The sequence below is a fragment of the Polistes canadensis genome, unplaced genomic scaffold (genome assembly GCF_001313835.1).
Source record: "Polistes canadensis isolate GaletaPanama2010 unplaced genomic scaffold, ASM131383v1 scaffold_116, whole genome shotgun sequence".
Taxonomy (NCBI): Eukaryota; Metazoa; Arthropoda; class Insecta; order Hymenoptera; family Vespidae; genus Polistes; species Polistes canadensis.
In genome coordinates this window covers 434,503-454,017 of record NW_014569663.1, presented here as the reverse complement: position 1 = coordinate 454,017, position 19,515 = coordinate 434,503, and the positions used below count along the sequence as shown (strand labels likewise).

Sequence of the window (19,515 nt, the reverse complement as noted above, 5' to 3'; positions counted from 1 at the left end):
TTCTTACACACCAATATACTTAAATACTTGATATACTTCAATTCTATCGATTAAATTTACTTTTTATCTGAATATATCGAATAATATCACTAGAGAATAATACATTTCTTCTATGTAATTTTTTTGTCTGTATAATTGTTTTCTATTTAAGCGTTTACAACATATACAAACTTTTCGTAAAATCTGTAAGGGATCAATGGCTGATATAAGATACTCAATTTTCAAATTATGAAATTTGTTTCTCTTAAATATTGCTTCGTTTAATTTAATCATAGACAAATTGAAAATATTACCTACCACACGACAATTAAAGTTATTAGTATTATCGCTAAATATGCTCTAATTCCATTTCTATATAGAGGTGAAGAATAAGTAAAAAATGGTAATTAATTAAGTTTTAACGACATTTATGGTGCAATCCCACATTTGCCTTTTATTTTTCTATTCTAATACAAATCATCAAAGAATATTTCAATAATTATGCGAATATATTTACCCTGTTATGTTTTAAACTTAATCTACTTTTTATGTTGCGCTTCTTTGTGATTGATCATTAAAAGGAAAAGAAAAAAATGTAAATATGAGAAATAAGATAACTTACAAACGAAAGATTGAATGTGCCGGGAGAAAATATATCTCTTCTCAGAAATCATTTCAAGGAGATATAGCAGTGAACGGTCGTTCTTCTTTCTCTCTCTCTCACTTTCTCTCTCTCTCTCTCTCTCGCTCTCATGGAAGCAGCCTCGTGTCCCTGCCGCTTGTTGGCCAGGTCGGTGCCAGGGAGTCTACCGACGATAACCAGCTGCGCATCGCATCGGTAGACTGCCTGCTGCCTGTATCTCTTGGCACCCTACGACCGGTTATACTTGACCCAGCGGTTAACAGACGCTCTCGACGGCAAAGACTGGCTTGCACCGCTACCGAAACGCGCCCACGTAAATACATGAGCCACACACTACTAGAACCTCTGCTTAATGTATTCGCGCTTACTTTTCTGCCTTTATATCCTACAATTAGTCATACCTTCTTTCCTCCTTTTTACCATATTGCTACACTTATTACAGTATATATGTACTATATATATATATGTACTTTCTAATTTATTTATATATTTTCGTATATAAAAAATTTCACGATTTTGTTAAAGTCAATGATAATTAACTTTGCCAAAATCTTGATTCTTCTTAGAAAAATGAAATACGTGCTTATAGAATATTTATAATTCTAATATATCTATAGGTATACAGAAAAATCAGTAGACAGTAAAAAGGAAAACTTGTGACTCTCATACTTTATTTGTAATTCATTAATATTCATTGAAAATAAATGTACACAGAGTATTATATTTGTGCTTCTTCTTTTAAATCATTACTTTGAACATAATCTATGCATGTAAAAAAGAATGCTTATATTTTAGCACGTAAACTAACTATATTTTCTCTCCTTTTTGTCAATTTTAATTATTATTTACGAATACGCAATATATGCACACAAATATATCACAAAATTCAATAAATTTATTATAAAAGATGTTCCGCGCTACTTAACATATTTTTCCATAAATTTACGATGAAATTCGCTTCTTAAGGAATCGTTAATAAAAACATCATGTTTTTTTTTTGGTTCTGATCGTGCACAATTTTTAAAAACAACGTCGTCGTCCCATCTTCTTCTCACTTTCATGTCTGTTCTGCCACTTTGAGAGGAATAATTGAGTAAAGGATTTCCAGAAAGAATATTTTCCATTCTTATTCTTTCTTCTTCTTGTTTCTTTTCCATTTCCTACAATTAAAACAAAATAATATATTTAAGTAAACGTTTTATCTACTCTATATGTAAAAATAAATATGTGTAGGATATTGACCTTTTTAGCTTGCTCAGCTGCCCTTTCTTTTTTAATCCTTTGTAATTCAGCTACGAGAGCTGCAGTATCATCTTCTTCGCTCTCTGACTCAGATTCATCTTCGTCAAGAGGATCATCCGCATCCAAGCTAGCTGCTGGAACTTGATCCATTTTTTGTCTTTTTGCATTAGTTGGAGCAGGTTCTCTGGTAGGTTCAATCATACGTCGACTAGAACTTTTATCTTTTTCTCTATCACGTTCCTCCAATTCTTTGCGAAAATCGCGACTACGAAGCTCTTCGATCGTTCCTTGTCCATGTTCTCTGTAATGTTATGTTGAAAATATGTAATAATAAATAATAATAATTCTTTAACATAGGATGTTATATAAGGTTATGTTCGCAACCCTGAATGCAATCATGCCTCGTGCTTAAGTAGATATATTAAAAGGGAGAATTAACATAATCTTCATTTATTATGTGCCTTATGTGTTTATTTATTTACCTATATTTTAATTTGGTATGCGATGGCAAATCTCTGCTACTGTATTGTTTTGATATCGCACTTAAATCTTTTTCACCCCGACCCTGACCACCTCTGGCTGGATCAAACGTTGGCCTTGCAGCTGTTGTCATCTTGTATCTTTAAAATGATTTAATACATACAAAATATAATGTTTCAATAAATAATCGTTTTTCAATCAAGTGGACAGAATATAGAAGCGAACACAAGAGAAAATGCCAAACACATTAAACGACATAAGCATTATTTTTCTTAACACACGCCTAGAGGACGCTCTTTCGATTTCTGTTAAGACTAATATCGATATTCGACTCGATTATGATGACGCGGCGCTAAACATTCAAATTTTTGCCAATGATCCCGACTCTGTGATAGCAATTAAATAATAATACAGAAAAAGTATCTAATAATATTGAATATCTTGTTGTTCATGTTTCCCTCTACCATACTATTTAAAAACCTTATAATACTCTTACTTACCAAAGACTTACTCAATCAAAAAGACTAAAGGATTTTTAATAATAATATGACTATTTATTTGTAATCTTTAAGCTAGCCATTTTATTATTCATTTGTGTGATACTGTATTAAATAACAGATTGATATTTCAATCGTTAGAAACGTATTTCTATAAGAATTATCGATATCAATACTGGACAGCATTTCGACTTTCATACAGCAAAGATGTATACATGATATGAAACATTTCGCTTTACATCAATGATTCTATTAAAAGAAGAATTTGTACATTTGCACATCATATCACGAGAACAATGTCAAAAGGCTAATAATTCTTTCCCGTTTTAACAGTTGTAAACACAAATATTCCGTTGGTCGGAATTACAATATTTTTCCAGCTTATGGCGGTATAGTCACAACATGGTCACAACGCGGTAACTACGAGAGAATACTCTCGATCAATTATTACCTGAAAACCCTAATTATATAATACGAATAAAATTTTTCAATTATTTGCTTTTATATGCAAATATAAATATATGGAAAATGTTCGCGCACGCAACACAATAAGATAAATTGTACGAATAGTATAATTCACTTGCTAAAACAACAAAACGCGTGCTAATAATTCGAATATCCAGACATAAAAGGAAAAGTATTAATATCAAAGAAATAATATGCAATGGCAAAAATGTGGATATAATATTTATCTCTCTAATGAAAATGACGATAATATTCAGTCAAAGGCATGATACTATTGATAGCTTTATCAAAAATTCTAACTGATCCTGTTTCCTCTTGTTTTCCAATTAAAAACATACGAAAAATGTTGTAGAAAATCTTTTGTTATCTTTAATCTCTCTTATCTATTGGTATAAAATAAGATATGTATATTAAATATTATTTGTAAAAAAATCTTTATGTATCATTGAAATAAAATCCAAAAACTCTTTTGTAAAATCGAATTACCTACATACATTTCTTCATTTGTTTAAACATTTTAACTGTATTAACACAATTAGTTAAAATATAACTGTGTTCAACAATTTTTTTTTAAATTTATATTCACAGTTATGTTAATCCGTAATATTAAAAAAGTGTTAAATATCTTTAAAAATCACAGAATTTGGAGAAATTCTCCCAAAATTAGTATTTATATATATTTTGTTGTGACATTAAAAAGATTTCCCTTATACGACAACTATGTACAAAAATTTAAAAAAGAATAATTGTGAGTATAATAACAAAAAAATAATGTACTCTATTAAAAATATATCACATAATAAATATTTAAATAACTTCTTTTTTACAGGATCAAAATAATTTGTGAAATGCGTGAACTAGGGAAATAGTAGTCGTAATAAGTACATCTTGAATAAGTATATGCTACATATTGTAACGAACGAGGATATGTCTAACAAATAGAAAAACTCATTTTTATAGGCATATCTAAATTAAGAATATTTTCAATTAAAAAAAACGATTTTCTTATTGGCTTTTTATGAATGTTAGATATATCCTTTTTTGTGTATTATTATTATTATTATTATTATTATTATTATTATTATTATTATATATATTTTCTCTTATCGATACGAACTTAAGCTTATTATATTATAGATCTCGTTTATACATTACGCATGCATCCGAAATAAATTATACATGTACAAATCAAAGTCTATGTTCGAGAAGTAGACAACATATAAATCACATAATCAATTTTTGCACAATGAATTAATAAATGTTTTGCAACATAATCTAGTTTGCTATCATTGCATATACATATACGTATATATATATTTAACAATGTGTAAAATACCTTATTGTAGTCTTAATAAATAAAAGCTCTAAATGTATATTGTATTGTATATGCCTATACGTATATTATATATTATAATAGATGAAGTGTTAGATTTTGCACTTGGGAAGTACATACTAACAGAAAGTAGACAGTACAATTGATCCATTTTCTTATGCTTAAAATAATTTTACAATTCATACTTAGTTAAATCATTATGCACAAATATTGCATATATTAAAAATGTAACACAGTGGCTGTATTGGTATAATAGTTGTTAATTGAACAATTGTATGACAATGATACATTAATAAAATAAAAATTGAATTTTATGTATCTCTATCAATATAACAAATATGTTTATCTAAATCTTAAAAATATAAATAAAGTATTTAAATATAGCCACTTCTCTATTCTAAAACGAGTTGATATAATTTATGATAGTCAGCCTTAAATCTCGTCAGAGCGATACTACCAAGTTTACTACTGTTTTATTAGAATATTGTGCGCGATACTTTTGTTTTCAATAATTCTTTTTAATGTAAGAAAAGAATCTTTACGGTATAGAAAGTGGCCTCTAGTTACTGATTAAGAAATCATGATATATATGTATACATATATACGTCGAGCATAATGTGAGCATAATTAAAGCATAATGAGCGTATATGAGAGATTTGCTTATTATTTTATATAGATACTCTAATGTGATTGCAATGAACTTCAAGAGACATGAACAACAGTATCTCTTGACTTAGGCTGTGCTCGTGTGACTATTAGCGCCACTAATAACACTAAATAGACCCGCACTGTTACGTTTAAAACTTCCAACTTGTTCGTCCGACCATATAGGTTCACCCAATAACGATGATAAACTTACACAAAGCTTTTGATAATTTTCACGTAATACTTCCTGATATTCATACTGATCGGAAGTAATTAATTTACTATTGATTTGTAAAGCTGTATAACATATTTTTACAAATTCCCTGTAAACAGAAAAAAGAGAATACATATACATATATCATAATACATACATACATACATATATATAAAACATAATATGTGAGAAGAGATATTATAAATTATAGATATAATAAAATTACCTAAAAACATCTTTCAACTCTTCAACTTTATCATCAGAATATTGCAGAGAAAGTGCTGGGTCTAAAAATGCAGAAGCATAAGCAAGTGGACCAGCGTTTACTGTCACACAAATGCTTCCCTGTAAACGTAATTGAAGTTTTTTCACATCCGTTGGAGCTATTAAAGCCACATCCTCTAATTCTTGAACACGTTGTCTCATTTCATCTAAAGCTACTTCGATGGGGCTAAGTTCCATTATTCTCTTTTCAATCACTACTATACGTTTTTTTATATAAGGAAAGGAATATTGTGCTATAAATAAATAAATAAAAAGTAAGTAATATTTGATAATCTTCAAATGGAATAAAACAATGGAAGAAATAAAAGAAATAAATCGTTAGAATTATACACAGAGACAAAAGTTTATAATTGTACTTGTTAAAATAGTTCTTCTCTTCCACTGATCTTCAGGATTTGCCCTTACTCGTCCATCTTTCGTAAATGGAGTTTCAAACATAAAACAAGATATATTGTGATTTTGTTCAAATTCTGTTTGTCGAGTATCTAGTTCTATTTTTTCAAAATACGGAGTTACGTGCGTCACTTGAATATATGCTATTTTTGGATCTAATTCAGCAACATTGATGGGTACAGAGTCCATTATCATCTTGACATTTTCAAAACCAAATTTTTCCGAATATAAATGATGAAGTCGCTCGGAAATTTCTGATAATGATGTCACTTTGGGTTCTTTATATATATACTCTTGGCCATTTTCTTCTTCGAAATATGCCTAAAATAATAAATAAATAAATAAATCATACCCTAATAGAGAGAAGAAACTATTTCAATGAGAAACGATAAAAGATAAATTGACGATATTTACAGATCCAAAAAATGCTATCCTATAAAATCTCCCAAGAAGCCGTTTACCGGACTTAGTGACTTCAACGATTTTATTGCAAGCTTGTGCTAAATGCGTATAACAATTTGCTAAAGCTTCATAATTTCTTTTTTCTTCATACATAGGAATTATTAAACGATACAGATGACCAAGTAATTCGAAACGTTCTGCTTTTTCTAACATTTCAGCACATAGTTCCAATTGCTCAAGCAATAAATATTCTGTGTAATGAATATCTTGAACGCCTGTAGAAAAGATCATTTTAAATATAATATTTGCTTTCGTGTTAAAGTTAGATGAGAAATATTGTTTTCCGACTATTCACTCCAAACTTGAAATCGTTATTATTATATATGCATGAGTAAGCTGATATCAAACTTGCTTAAAATACAATGCAATTATGATGCAAAACATACAAATCTCACCAGCATCGAGCTTAAGGCTACGCTCATCTCTAGAAATATTCGCGGAAATACTGTCAAAAGCCTCTGCTCCCCATGTATGAACTTTCTTCAATTTCAAATATTCTGCCATTAATGCTGCAATATGTAACTGGCAACAAGCTGCCTAAGGGAAATATCACACGCAATCGTATAGATTTATCATATCATACATAACTACTGTAACAAGTATGTAAAAAGTACCTCGGAATAATTTCCATCTCTAGCATGATTTCTAGCCATAGTTTCCAACCAAGTATGCCTTAATTCTGGTGTACTGGCATAAGAATTAGCCAAACTATGTTGTAAATCAACAAGCATTTCAGGATCATTGTTATGCTCCCTCATTTGTGCTGTTGCCATTAAAACTGTTCGAATTCTTTTATTCAAATCTTTAACTTCAACTGGAAAACCAGTACCCTTCATTACTTTATCAGAAGAAGCATAACTATTTATCAATGACAATGATTCTTGAAATCTTGAATTATTTAAACCAATCACATTCCCAAGCATTTGTGAAACTGAGATTATTACCTTGAAAAAATAAATGGAAACGAAAATGTATAATAAATATTGTTAATTTAAAATCTATTTTTCCAACTTAATTTCACCTGTAAATGCACTCTTGTCAATCCTTTTCTACTAGTAAATTCAAAATTACTTCTCATAAGCAAATATAGTAAAGCACACGATTCTTGTCTAATAGAACTAAGTTTACTATTACAACATCGTAATAATTCATAGCATAATCGCCCACAAAGTACTGCATTTCCTGAAAATATGTATTAGGGTGTGCATTAATTGTTTCTACTCAAAGTACTTGTAACTTGATAACTATATAAATGCACACCTTGAAATAAAGCAATGGAATAATTATTTAAAAATGCTCGAAGTCCAGCAAATACGTGACGTAAAAGGGTCTCAGATTGACCAACTTGAAGAAAGGATAGATAGATGTTGAACAACTTTTGCATTATTGGATTTTCTCCGTTGTCTGCTAAAAGTGCATCCTATGAAGAGCAAATATATTATTCTTATTAATAATTGACATAACGTTATATACGCGCACATGCGTGCACTCACACACACAAACACAAAGATATATAAATATGAATGAATACATACTTTAAAATGAATACAAAAGAGACCTAAGCAGTCAAGTGCTATAAGACCAACTTCTGTAGCCATATTTGCCTCGAGTAAAGCCTGATACATTTTACTACTGTCATTTTCAATAAGATTCTCTCTAGTAACAGTATTATGTGGTTGCAGTGTACCAGTAGTTGGACTTTCAGTAGTGAAATCTGGTGGTGCCATTCTAGCTGGCAATGTCATTGCTTTTACTGTACGAGGTTTTCCAGAATTATTTATTACATTAGTAGCTATTTGTCTTTTACCAACATATTTGAAATGGTGAAGACTTATTCTGGAAAAAGATATTAATAAAATAATTTCTCATCTTATAAAAAAGAAAAAAATGATTATTAGACTTACTCGATGACAGTAAAAAAACTCAATATTTCCGAATCACTGCATTGTTGCCACCATGCAATAACCTGATGATCGCCTAAATATTTGATCACGAATAGAAAACAAAGCAATATATCCTTAACTTCAGAAGATTGCAATTTATCGAATCTGGGTGAAGACTGCGTAACGCTCAAAGAACGAGAATGTCTTTTTTTATCACTTATACCATTTTCCACAGATTCTCGAATAATTGCTGTTTCTTGAGATATATTTGACTGAGAAGCACCTGACATCGTTGATGTATCTGATTCTATACTTGTACAAGAATAGCCATTCACCAAGCCTTGTCCAGCGATAGCAGCAAAATATGTAGAATCTCTCAAATGTATAGATGCTCTGATGGGAGATTGCGTATCCAAATTTAACGTAAGTCTATAAATAATTAATTATGTAATCAAATCATCGTCATCGTCGTCGTCGTCATCGTCATCGTCGTCATCGTCGTCATCGTCGTCGTCGTCGTCGTTATCGTCGTCATAATCGTCGTCATAATCGTCGTCATAATCGTCATCATTATCAAAAACAACAATTACAATAATAACTATAACAACAACAACAACAACAACAACAACAACAAAATTAATAGTAACAATAATTATAATAAATATAATTGCAATTAAATGATTCTTCTGATCACACCTGTGAATAGATTTGGGAGTGCCTGATGTTATAGTACTATTAGCGATATCTTTAGTTGCCAAAAAGGAACTGCTAGTTGATATTCGATTTATATCACTGTGTTTATTTTCTATTTTAGAACTGTCATGTACAGATTGTAAACGCACCAAATTTTCCAATACTATCTCTAACCATGGTATATAAATGGATGCTATCCTACTCAATTGTCCCTACCATTTAAAAATATGCAAATTTAATGAATAATAAGAATATATGAAATGAAATAGAATGATAGAAATATAGTAATGAAAAACCTTATTTTGGTATCTATCATCCATTTCGTGCTTAGCCAAGAGATCTCTCAAAGTAGTTATGGATACTTTTCGAATTTGCATGATTTCGTTAAGAGATATTTTGACTTCTTGGAGTAACAAGCCAACCAAAAAATGATGCTTACAGAAATCTTCCGATAGACAGTATTCATTCATCAAATCTGTAAATAATACAGATAATTAGAATAAAATTCTTATAAAGTCCTGAATATAATTCCTGAATATCCATGTCACATGCGTTTTTAACAAAGAATAGTTTATAATACACAAGACCGACCTATTATGCATAATGTAATGATTAATAAAAATATTAAGTAAGAAAGGCTTGTAAATTTGAATATTTGAATCTACTTATTAATGGTGATGAAAAAGAGAAGAATTGCATACTACTCCCACTTGCTATGGCTACAATAAAAAACCACAATAAAAATGGGAGTACATGAATATTATCTTAACATACCATTACATTCTGGTTCTTTCTCAGTATTTTCTAAGCAGGGAATAAAGTCATTATTTTTCCAAATTTTCTAATATTGACAAAATTGTAGCTAAACGTAACTTCTTACCTCTAGGTGAAATTCGAGACTGCATCATTGGCAAATTAAAAGATATATAATGTTCGTGAGAACAAATTATTTGAAGAAATGTAAATTTAAAATCATGTAGAGCGCGCGGATCACCAGGTGAAAATTTATCCACGTACGAATTGATCAAACGGAAAACGAAGCCACGATCCATAAATGTGAGGCAATGCTATAATATAAAAATATAACATTATTAATTAATATTATGCATATTTCTAATACATATATTTCAAGTTTCTTTCGAAAAACATTTAAAAGATACCTTCAACAATTGAGCAAGGCTTTTATTTAATTCATGAGTTTCAATTGGCATTTCTTTGTACTTATTTATTATGTATGGCATGATTACATCCAATAGATGCTTAACGCGTTCATGATACTCTTTGGGAAATCTTTCATTTCTATGCATCTGAAATAATGTTTACGCATTAATATCGATTTTCTTAGTAATTTATATGGTATATACTTACTATCAAAAACGTATCAAATAATGAACTTACTTTTATCCTACCAGTAGTAAGTAGATATTGTGCCATACTTTTAATCATTATTTCAAAGAAAAAATTAGAATGACGCATGAATTTGTTAATTACCAAAAAATCCGTATTGTTTGGTTGTAATAATATTGGCAGGTATTTTCCTAATTGTTCATGAACAGTCATATTACAGGCCATTTGTGATGGCGATAGAAAGACAAACTATAAAAAGCATTATGGTGAAATTTACCATTATATATATATAGGATTGAGATTAATAGAAAAATAGAAAAATACCTTGATGTAAGCCTGAAGTATTTCTTTTCGGCCAGCTTCGTGTATCATATTAATAATATGTATCAGTACTCTAACGATATATAATCCTACTTCTTCGCCGATATTATACGTTAATAAGGTGAACAATTGATTTAATATAGTAGGAAGAAAAGTAATAGCTGTGACCAACTGTATCGCATGAGCAGCTTTCAATATTTTACATGTTTCCGAATCTGAAGGCGTTACAGATGGCCTCGTATCCAGTATTCGCTCGGCATGAGCAAAAAGATTGTATAAATGAGAATCTCGAGTAAATACGGTCGATATTAATTGAAAAGCTACTGTAAATATTGGTCTTTGAGAATCAATCCATGTAATGTCTGGTCCAGCATTCTAAAAATAGGTAAAAATCAATATTTATTAAGGCACGCTAAATGTTTGTGATATTTATGTTAGTATAAAAAGATAAATTAGCAAGTAATAATATAAATTTGTAATTATACTTAATGCACAATTAATTTCGTGCAATTTGAAATGCAAGGATTAAATGATATTGATGCAGCATTAATATGACCAAATTCATGTAATCTTCATGTCCGGATACTCTTCTTTAAAATATTAACTCACTTATCAGGTGACTAATTATAACAATAAAATATTAAAAACACTTAATGCCCATGCTTATATTGAAAAAAATCTCTGTGCACTTCGCAAGCGTCGCTAAGAATAAGATAAGGCTTTCTTCCACAAACCATTATCATCCATTGTTGAAGGTAATGAAATTTCATCTACTCTGTGATTTCTCTATAGAATCTAATCCTCCAAGTATGTAAGATAATATGATAAAAGAAATTACAAATGAAAGCCACATCTTGAAACATAACAAGTATTAGAAAGTAAATTAATAATATGATCTTACTCTTACCCCTTTCCCTAAACCAAGGGGTTGAATGGACAGGTATCCTTGTGGTAAATGTGTTGCAACAGGTAAAACTTGAACATTTACATCCATATTTACGTTGAGTCTGCGAGCGTATAAATTACGTAGATTTTAGAATTGGATGTTTATTATGTTGAGTTAGGTAATTGATAAAATGTTTAGATTTAAAATTGTACGCTTACCTTCCTTTATATAACAATGGAGCCCAAGCATAACCAACGCAATTTTCAACCCCATTTTCCTTTTTCTTATTCATATCACAGCTTATATGATAAAATGAAAAAAGTAAATGATGTTTTGATTGAAGTTTAGTTGGTAACCTTATCTTAATTTCTTCGTACCAAGATGGGATAGCATTATGATGTAAGACTGCGCAAGACGCTCGTACACACAATAGTGGCGTACCTGGACGACCATAAATACACTACCAAAAAGTTAAATGAATATGAAATATACATAAACAAGCTGATAAGTGCATAAGCGCATAAGTAAATATTACGAATAAATAAATAAAGTAATAAGCTTATAATTTATATACTCTTAAGGGTTCCACATTTTCTCCATCATCGTCTCGTAATTCAACAATACATGCAATGTTCCTAGCTCTTGTAAATATCTTCTGAGTATCAAAAGATAAAGTTTGTGGATAAACATAAAGATGATTGACATATGTAGTATAAGGATGAACATCCTTTTCAGATGTACTTTCGAATTCTGCAATTTCAAGAGTTGGATCGTTGACAGGTGGTATGGGAAAATGTTTCAGAGGAGTCAAGGATGTTGACAATGTATCTGAAAACATATAAACGTTCGATTTATACATGCACTTGTATACATACACATAAATAACGAATATATATAATTAAGAGGCATACTTTCTGGTATCTCAATAATAGATTCAATTTTAATTTTCAACCATCCGGGTATAACAGTTAATTTACTAAGTTTTTCAGGTCTGTAAATGAAAGAAATGAAAATTGATATGAGTAGATACGAGTACGAATGTTAGCAAATTAATACATACTTTCTATACTCTGAAAGGAGTTTTAATAGTTCTTCATCTCGGATCTTATTCCCTTCCTGCCTATATATTGCTGGAAAGTCTGGAGAAGTATCTAACTCATTGCTATATAGCCTAAATAAAGGTCTAGCAGCCCATGCAAATGGCATTCTGTAATTTCCTAATCTAAAAAAGAAATATTGAATAGAGTTATTAGAACATATTTCCAAGTAATAAGACAAAAAATATGAAGAAAAAAAAAAAACAAAAAAATGTTCTACCTTTGGCAACACGCTCTAACTTGTTTGTGTACTTTTAAACCTAATCTTGGATCTTTAGTTGCTCTGACATATGGTTCAGAAGTTTGGCATATGTTTCCTTGCAATATCTTATCTATTCTTACCACAAGAAATATGTCAGGATGAGGATTACTAACATGAAATATAGCCTAAACGAAGATAAATGTGTATATATACATATAGTAGTAGAAAAATGTCAACAGGCTGAGAAAGGAGTTCTTTAATAATAACTTAATTATTACCTGTTTAGGATGTTTTATCCAATCTAATGGCACAATTCTCAATTCTTCAGGTAAACTTATATTTTCACTAGATTCTGTCATAATGCTAGTAGGACTTAATTCTTTGATCATGCCTTGCATAATTTCATGATTAACGTCGAAATAAAAATTTTCGGAAAGTTTCCTACCATGTTTTGCATCAAAAAGGCATAATGTTGTTTGGTACGGTTCCACTTGACAAAGAGTTTCTTTTTCATCGATTGGAGCTTGTAATCTGAACTTGAGACTTTCGCATTTAATAAAAATTCTATGTCCAAATTGTTCTTTATATGGATCGATATTATGTTCGGTAGAATTTCCTGTAGATGCTTTTACACGCGGCATATGAGAATATAGATTAAACAAAGGTTTTCTATTTTCTCGTCTAGCTAATGCTATACTAGTATCAGTTTCCCTGGAATACTTGATTAATTGTGGATTCATACTCTGTTCCAAACCTTTCAACGTTCCATATACCTATATTCGTAATGTTTCAAATTTGTAAAAGTTCATTCTCGCCTGATATACGTACAGAATAAATATGAATACATATTACCTGCATTGGCTGAGAAGAAGGAGGAGGGGTATTACACGTTCTTTCTAAGGACGCAGCACGTTTCTCTTCTTGTTGCTTGTAATGTTGTAATACAGAATTTAACTTTGATAGCCAATCTTGCATGTCTGTTTCATTATCGGCTGCTAATGTATAAGACTTGTGAGTTCCTGTCATTTTTAACTCAAAACAGTACCTTCCACGTTTAGAATTTCTAACAACTTCTGTACAAAAGTCCATTACTATTGCCAACTTAGCTTCACCTTTCTTTTCATCTTTGAAAAATTCTAAAATGTATGTGCCATCGACTTCTTGTCTTAAATGGCAAAAACGTCTTTTAAATGATTTCGAGCCGATATGAGCAAACATTCGATCAGAACTTCCAGTTTCAGGTCCTTTCATTAAGTATCCTTCTTTTGTAATTCCATTATTTTTCACTAAATCCTATAAATAAAGTTTTGTAAAATACAAAGAAAATATATTTTAAATAAATTCAGTTGAGAAATATAGTAATTACCTCATCGACTTGATCCACTTCAGTATCAATTTCATATACTTCATCCTTGAGATCGTCTGCTTTTGTTATCCTACAAAATAGATGCATATATATGGTATCTTTATAATATTTCATGTATATTAATGTTATATCGATTGAAAACATACTTGGGTAAATCGAGATAACTTCCATTGTATGCAGAGTATTTATAATGCACCAAATTCCAATTAGAAGTGTAGCTTTTTAAACATTCTTTCGTCAGAAGACTTTCACCTTCTTCGTCATTCTCTGAAATATATTGTCCTGTTGGCACAATAGTGCGATAACGCCTTGGTAAAACGACTTGCTACATTAAAACAAATGATAAACCAAAATGAATATTTATATATATAGAAAAATGTTTAATACGAGTGAATTAATGTGAATATGTATAGTCAAAAGTTAAGCTTATTATGTTATCGCTATTTATCTCTTTACATATAGGATGTAGGACCCTGACAAGGATAAAGATAAGAAGTAAGAGAACTTAACTCACAGAAACATCGTCTGATGGATAAAGCAATAATTCTCTTTGTGGATCATTCTGCAATAATGTTTTATTTTTTAGGACAAAGCTCTCAAAATCAATAGGATCGACTAAATGTGGTTTACTCTGAAATAAAAATGACATGCATTTAATTAATATTATTAGAACAAAATGAATAATAATAGGAAGATAGAAAGAGAGAGAGAGAGAGAGAGAGAGAAAGAGAGAGAGAGATAGTCTATTTAGAAAATGAAGAATTAAAAATAAATAAATTATATATGTGGCATATATGTTTAACGCTATACTCGAAAATTAGAAAATATTTTTTCTATTTTTTGGATAGAAACAGTCGATCGATCAGTTTTATATATTGTAAGTGTAATCAAGATGAAATAAATAGTTGTTGAAACGCTTAGTAAATGAAGTGTATCGAGATAGATGTGATAGTTAAATGCATGAATAATTGTATAATTGTCAGATATACATAGTAAAAAATGTGAAAATAGATGATCGGGCGTGATCGGGCTTGCAAGTATCGGTTAAAGTAAGTAATCCTTACCTGTACGGTACTTTCCCGTACGACCTGTGAAACGGTTTCTCGTAATTGTGCAGCCATACCCGGCTTTCCCAAGCCGCGAGTGAATTTCCTTTCGCTCATCTTCTTCGATGACACATCGCTCCCATCATCTCTTTTTATGAAAAACTCTCCAAATCATCGACGAGCTTCGAAAGCTCCTATATGTACTTATGTATATACATTCAACTGATACATAGTAATTTATCATGGCAGTGCATGGTAACTAGATTTGGGGATAATATTTTTACAATATGGAGGATAGAACGTGTGTCACTTCGACCAACAAAATTCAACCAACATCTTTCCCGATACGATCGAATACACATCAGACGATATATAATATGTAATACGTATGCATATATACATATACGAACTATTTCGAAGTTAATCATTAGCGCGAAGTAAAATAATCTTATAATTAGTATATTTTAACCAACGGACTAAAAAGTAAAAAAAAAAATTCAAACATTTTGTGTGGCTGACCAATTGAAGCGTCGCGTTTTTAAAAACGCTTAAACTATTAGAAATATTTGAAATTGTGCAGTATTTCGTTATCTTTGGCGCAAGGAATTGGCAACATTCTTAAAAACAATATTAAACTTGAAAAAATAAAATGTTATTTTCTCGTATTTATTCTTGGAAAAGATTGTATGATTCTATGATATGAAAAAAGATTTGTTTAAGAATAATTATATATATAATATTCTATTGTCAGAAAAAAACTCCAAGTACAAAAATTTTCGCATTTTCAGGTAGATTGTACGTATTAGGAATTATTTTATAAATAAAAGATGTTATAAATTTCAAATATATGTATCTCAATTTTGTTTATAGAAAAATATAATTTGAAGTAACAATTTTTTTTTGTTCATCATATAAGTCATTAAGAAAGAGATAGAGAGAGAGCAGGCTTTGTACTTGTGCAATTAAATTCGTAAAAATATCCATCGTTGCTATGATAAATAATGTAAAGCTCATTATCTGGATTCTGGCTTTGAAAATGGTTGAAGAGAACCAGGTTGAACCCAAGAAAGTCCCAATGCTCGATTTTCTTCCACTTTCTGAACCAATGAAAATGATAATTATTAATGATGCGTGCTTTTAAATGCCCCTATATTTTAATATATTGTAGAATTACCTTTAATTCATATATTTGCTGTTTTACAGGATCATGCAATTCTGGTATGTACGGACTGAATGTAATATAATGTGGATCTTCGAATGCTGGCGGATTATAAACTTCATTTAAACTTTCTCTCACACATTCTTTGGCTCGTTCCCCAAACTGATCAAAATTGTTTTGCAATCTAGGATATAGAAAAACGACCTTTCTTTAATATTATCTATTAATTTAAAGCATATTGTCAAATTTGTAATCGTTAATCTTCTCCTTACATCGAAGATGAAAAAAATATTTACTCACAAAATTGATGCTTCTTGATTTATAGGTGTCATTCTTGTATCCACTTTAGTAAGTATTTTTGTTATGTACTGTACCAATTGCCATATCCTATTATTTCTTTTCCATTCAACAAATCCCCAAGTTGTGCATAATTCTCCTGTTTCTGGATTTATAAGCGGATGGAAGACATGGGTTTGAAAGACAACTTTCTAAAATATAAATGCTATCATGAAATCTACCAAGATTAGAAAATAAACATTTGAAATGATATAACTCTTACAGGACATCCACCGTCCGGAAAATTTTCAGGCAACGTTAGAGTAAATCTAAAAACTCCACCTTGATAAATTCCTTGTCGAATAAATTGAACTCCAAACCATACTGGTATCAAAAATATTACTACATAAATATATTACTATATCTAGTAACGGTGAATCATAAAAAAGCTAAGAAAAGAGTTTAATAAATAAACATTATTTAAAAATAGAATTACATTGAGATTATACAAATGTTTTTCAGGATAAGCAAAACCTATGTGATGTATTTCAGTTATTGACAGAGAAGATACCAATGAATACTCTAAGCTAACCATACGAAATACGCTTTATTTTTGTTTAAATATACAGTGGATATACTGCATACACAAATGCTATCTAAATAATTATTTAAACAGTAACATAATAATGTTGTCGTTGGAAATTATATAAAGAATAATAATGTTACATACCAAAAGAATTCTGTGCTGATGGTATAACATAAATTCCTTTTAAATCTTGGATACGCAATATGTTACTATAATTAAATAAATAAATACATTCAATGATATATGGACAGTTTATCCAATAGTTAGATAATTGTTCTAATCTTAACAACAGCCACTTACTATTCGGAAAGAATATTATACTCCTGTAAGAAAATTGCATAATCTTTGTTGGTTTGAGAGATATTTGGCCTATCGATCATTTTGACTGACATGTTTAATTGAGAGTCCCCGTTGACATTCGTTGGTAAAAGTTTTCTAAATGAACCTTGTCTCTTGAAATTGTCATCTTTGTCGTCATCTCCCTGAAATGCGCATGATAATATAACAATTTTATTTAGTCATCAAGTTAATGTATGCGTTGCCTGCTTTTCTTTATTAATTGTATCTTAAACACTGCATTTAAAACTTACTTTAGTCATTGACATGATAAATATCGATATACTATTTTAATAAACTTTAAATAAATGTAAAAATATTAATTTTTTTTTTAAATTTCACTGAACAGCTCCATATTCGTATACACAACTAATATTAAAATACAAGATTGCCGATCTTGTAGATTCTTCTGAAGATATTGGAGATTAGGAAAGATTAAAAAATCTCTGGCAGATTCCTACCTTTCTATTATCACCATTCGATATCGTGCTATGTCGGTAATATTTGCCGTCAATTGCCTATTTCATATTTCCGAATAAATATATATTTTTATTATCTTCATTGTATATATATATGTATTATTTACAATATATATATATATATAAAAGACATTTTATTAAGTAATATATAGAAATAGGGTCTCTCGAGATTAATATAAATATTTAATATTAATATACGTATACGCGTTCGCAATTAAAAGCAAAATGACTGACATCTAGTGTTCGAATTCGGAGTATGAATAAGTAGGCCTACGAAAAATATAGCAGAGAAAAGTTGGCATAGAAGTTGGTATACCTGAAGGAGATATATTTAAAAGAAAAATTATAATTTAAAAAATATTTACCAATTGTTTATACATTATGAACGATTAACCTATTTCTTTTAACTACCCTATAGGTTGTTACTTTGGAAATCAACTTTAAAGGTATACCAACTTTCTTTCAATTTTTTCAAAGTGCGCTTGCGCCTTGAATTTGTGGTTGCGCATGCGTATAACATATCTCCCACTCATGACGTCATTTCATAATTATTCAAAGTGTAATAATTATTTTCAACTAATTAACGATAAATAAAAAATAATTAATTATTAAAATTTGAGGAGCCGGACAAACAAAAAGTGAGCAATTGATTGAAAACAAGAAACAATAGAAAACTTCAATGTTTTGCTTAGAAATGAGAAAAAATGTTTTTGTATTTTCAATTATTAATAACTAATTAAATAATTAAATTATAAAGTATGCAATTATAGATTTTACATGTACAATTAATAGTACTTATTCATTTTTTTCTATTGTTCAGGTTCTATGCCAAGTTTTCTGCTATCCTCCAGAACTAAAGAAAGTTCGATCATCCGAGTATTTCGTCCGAAATCTCGATAGAACGCGCCGAACGAGTTTCTGATAAGAGAAAAAACGAGTTGCGGTCTCGTTAAGTCGACTATCGCTTTGTATTTCTCGACGGTGTTCCGCGCAAGCGACGTAACAAGAAAAACCTAACCTAACTTAACATACATAGCAGTATAGAAATCGATGAGTTTCCTCAAGTACAAAGCTTGATTCTATCCGATCACATTGAGTGTTACTTTTTTCTAGCCAAGTATTAATTTCAATAATCTTTATTGTGATTAATTATTTCTAAGGGAGAACCTTATTTTACGATTTATTCGTGAAGGAAAATAA

At 29.9% G+C, this 19,515-nt stretch overlaps 3 protein-coding genes across 8 annotated transcripts; all 3 read right to left on the bottom strand.

Annotated features, from left to right (window-relative positions):
- Positions 1 to 1,273: 1,273 nt before the first annotated feature.
- Positions 1,274 to 2,639, bottom strand: LOC106787829 (protein CWC15 homolog B). The gene is made up of 3 exons (XM_014750527.1): positions 2,347 to 2,639; positions 1,865 to 2,165; positions 1,274 to 1,782 (listed from the first exon to the last, which is right to left on the bottom strand). Exons 1-3 carry the CDS (start codon positions 2,475 to 2,477, stop codon positions 1,540 to 1,542), a joined length of 675 nt encoding a protein of 224 aa, XP_014606013.1. The 5' UTR covers positions 2,478 to 2,639; the 3' UTR covers positions 1,274 to 1,539.
- A 262-nt stretch (positions 2,640 to 2,901) lies between these two features.
- Positions 2,902 to 16,044, bottom strand: LOC106787837 (dedicator of cytokinesis protein 9). 4 transcript variants are annotated; one of them, XM_014750535.1, is made up of 29 exons: positions 15,498 to 16,044; positions 14,948 to 15,064; positions 14,580 to 14,758; positions 14,434 to 14,503; positions 13,920 to 14,360; positions 13,346 to 13,840; positions 13,086 to 13,252; positions 12,829 to 12,990; positions 12,680 to 12,759; positions 12,343 to 12,596; positions 11,987 to 12,228; positions 11,784 to 11,889; positions 10,886 to 11,257; positions 10,613 to 10,810; positions 10,375 to 10,521; positions 10,095 to 10,281; positions 9,989 to 10,018; positions 9,511 to 9,689; positions 9,218 to 9,426; positions 8,543 to 8,950; positions 8,174 to 8,474; positions 7,899 to 8,058; positions 7,660 to 7,820; positions 7,253 to 7,582; positions 7,034 to 7,175; positions 6,591 to 6,853; positions 6,140 to 6,497; positions 5,725 to 6,016; positions 2,902 to 5,607 (listed from the first exon to the last, which is right to left on the bottom strand). In XM_014750535.1, the coding sequence occupies exons 1-29, from the start codon at positions 15,594 to 15,596 to the stop codon at positions 5,373 to 5,375; spliced, it is 6,384 nt and encodes a 2,127-aa protein (XP_014606021.1). In that variant the 5' UTR covers positions 15,597 to 16,044; the 3' UTR covers positions 2,902 to 5,372. The 4 variants fall into 4 exon arrangements, with proteins under 4 accessions (XP_014606021.1, XP_014606022.1, XP_014606023.1 ...); XM_014750536.1 differs by having other exon boundaries at positions 11,790 to 11,889; positions 15,498 to 15,596; XM_014750537.1 differs by lacking the exon at positions 9,989 to 10,018.
- Positions 16,045 to 16,315: 271 nt separating this feature from the next.
- Positions 16,316 to 19,292, bottom strand: LOC106787840 (AKT-interacting protein-like). Of its 3 annotated transcripts, XM_014750547.1 has the most exons (8): positions 19,111 to 19,292; positions 18,298 to 18,354; positions 17,801 to 17,982; positions 17,645 to 17,709; positions 17,198 to 17,298; positions 16,939 to 17,126; positions 16,654 to 16,822; positions 16,316 to 16,576 (listed from the first exon to the last, which is right to left on the bottom strand). In XM_014750547.1, exons 3-8 carry the CDS (start codon positions 17,890 to 17,892, stop codon positions 16,493 to 16,495), a joined length of 699 nt encoding a protein of 232 aa, XP_014606033.1. In that variant the 5' UTR covers positions 17,893 to 17,982; positions 18,298 to 18,354; positions 19,111 to 19,292; the 3' UTR covers positions 16,316 to 16,492. The 3 variants fall into 3 exon arrangements, with proteins under 3 accessions (XP_014606033.1, XP_014606034.1, XP_014606032.1); XM_014750548.1 differs by lacking the exon at positions 18,298 to 18,354 and having other exon boundaries at positions 19,111 to 19,192; XM_014750546.1 differs by lacking the exon at positions 19,111 to 19,292 and having other exon boundaries at positions 18,091 to 18,378.
- Positions 19,293 to 19,515: the final 223 nt, after the last annotated feature.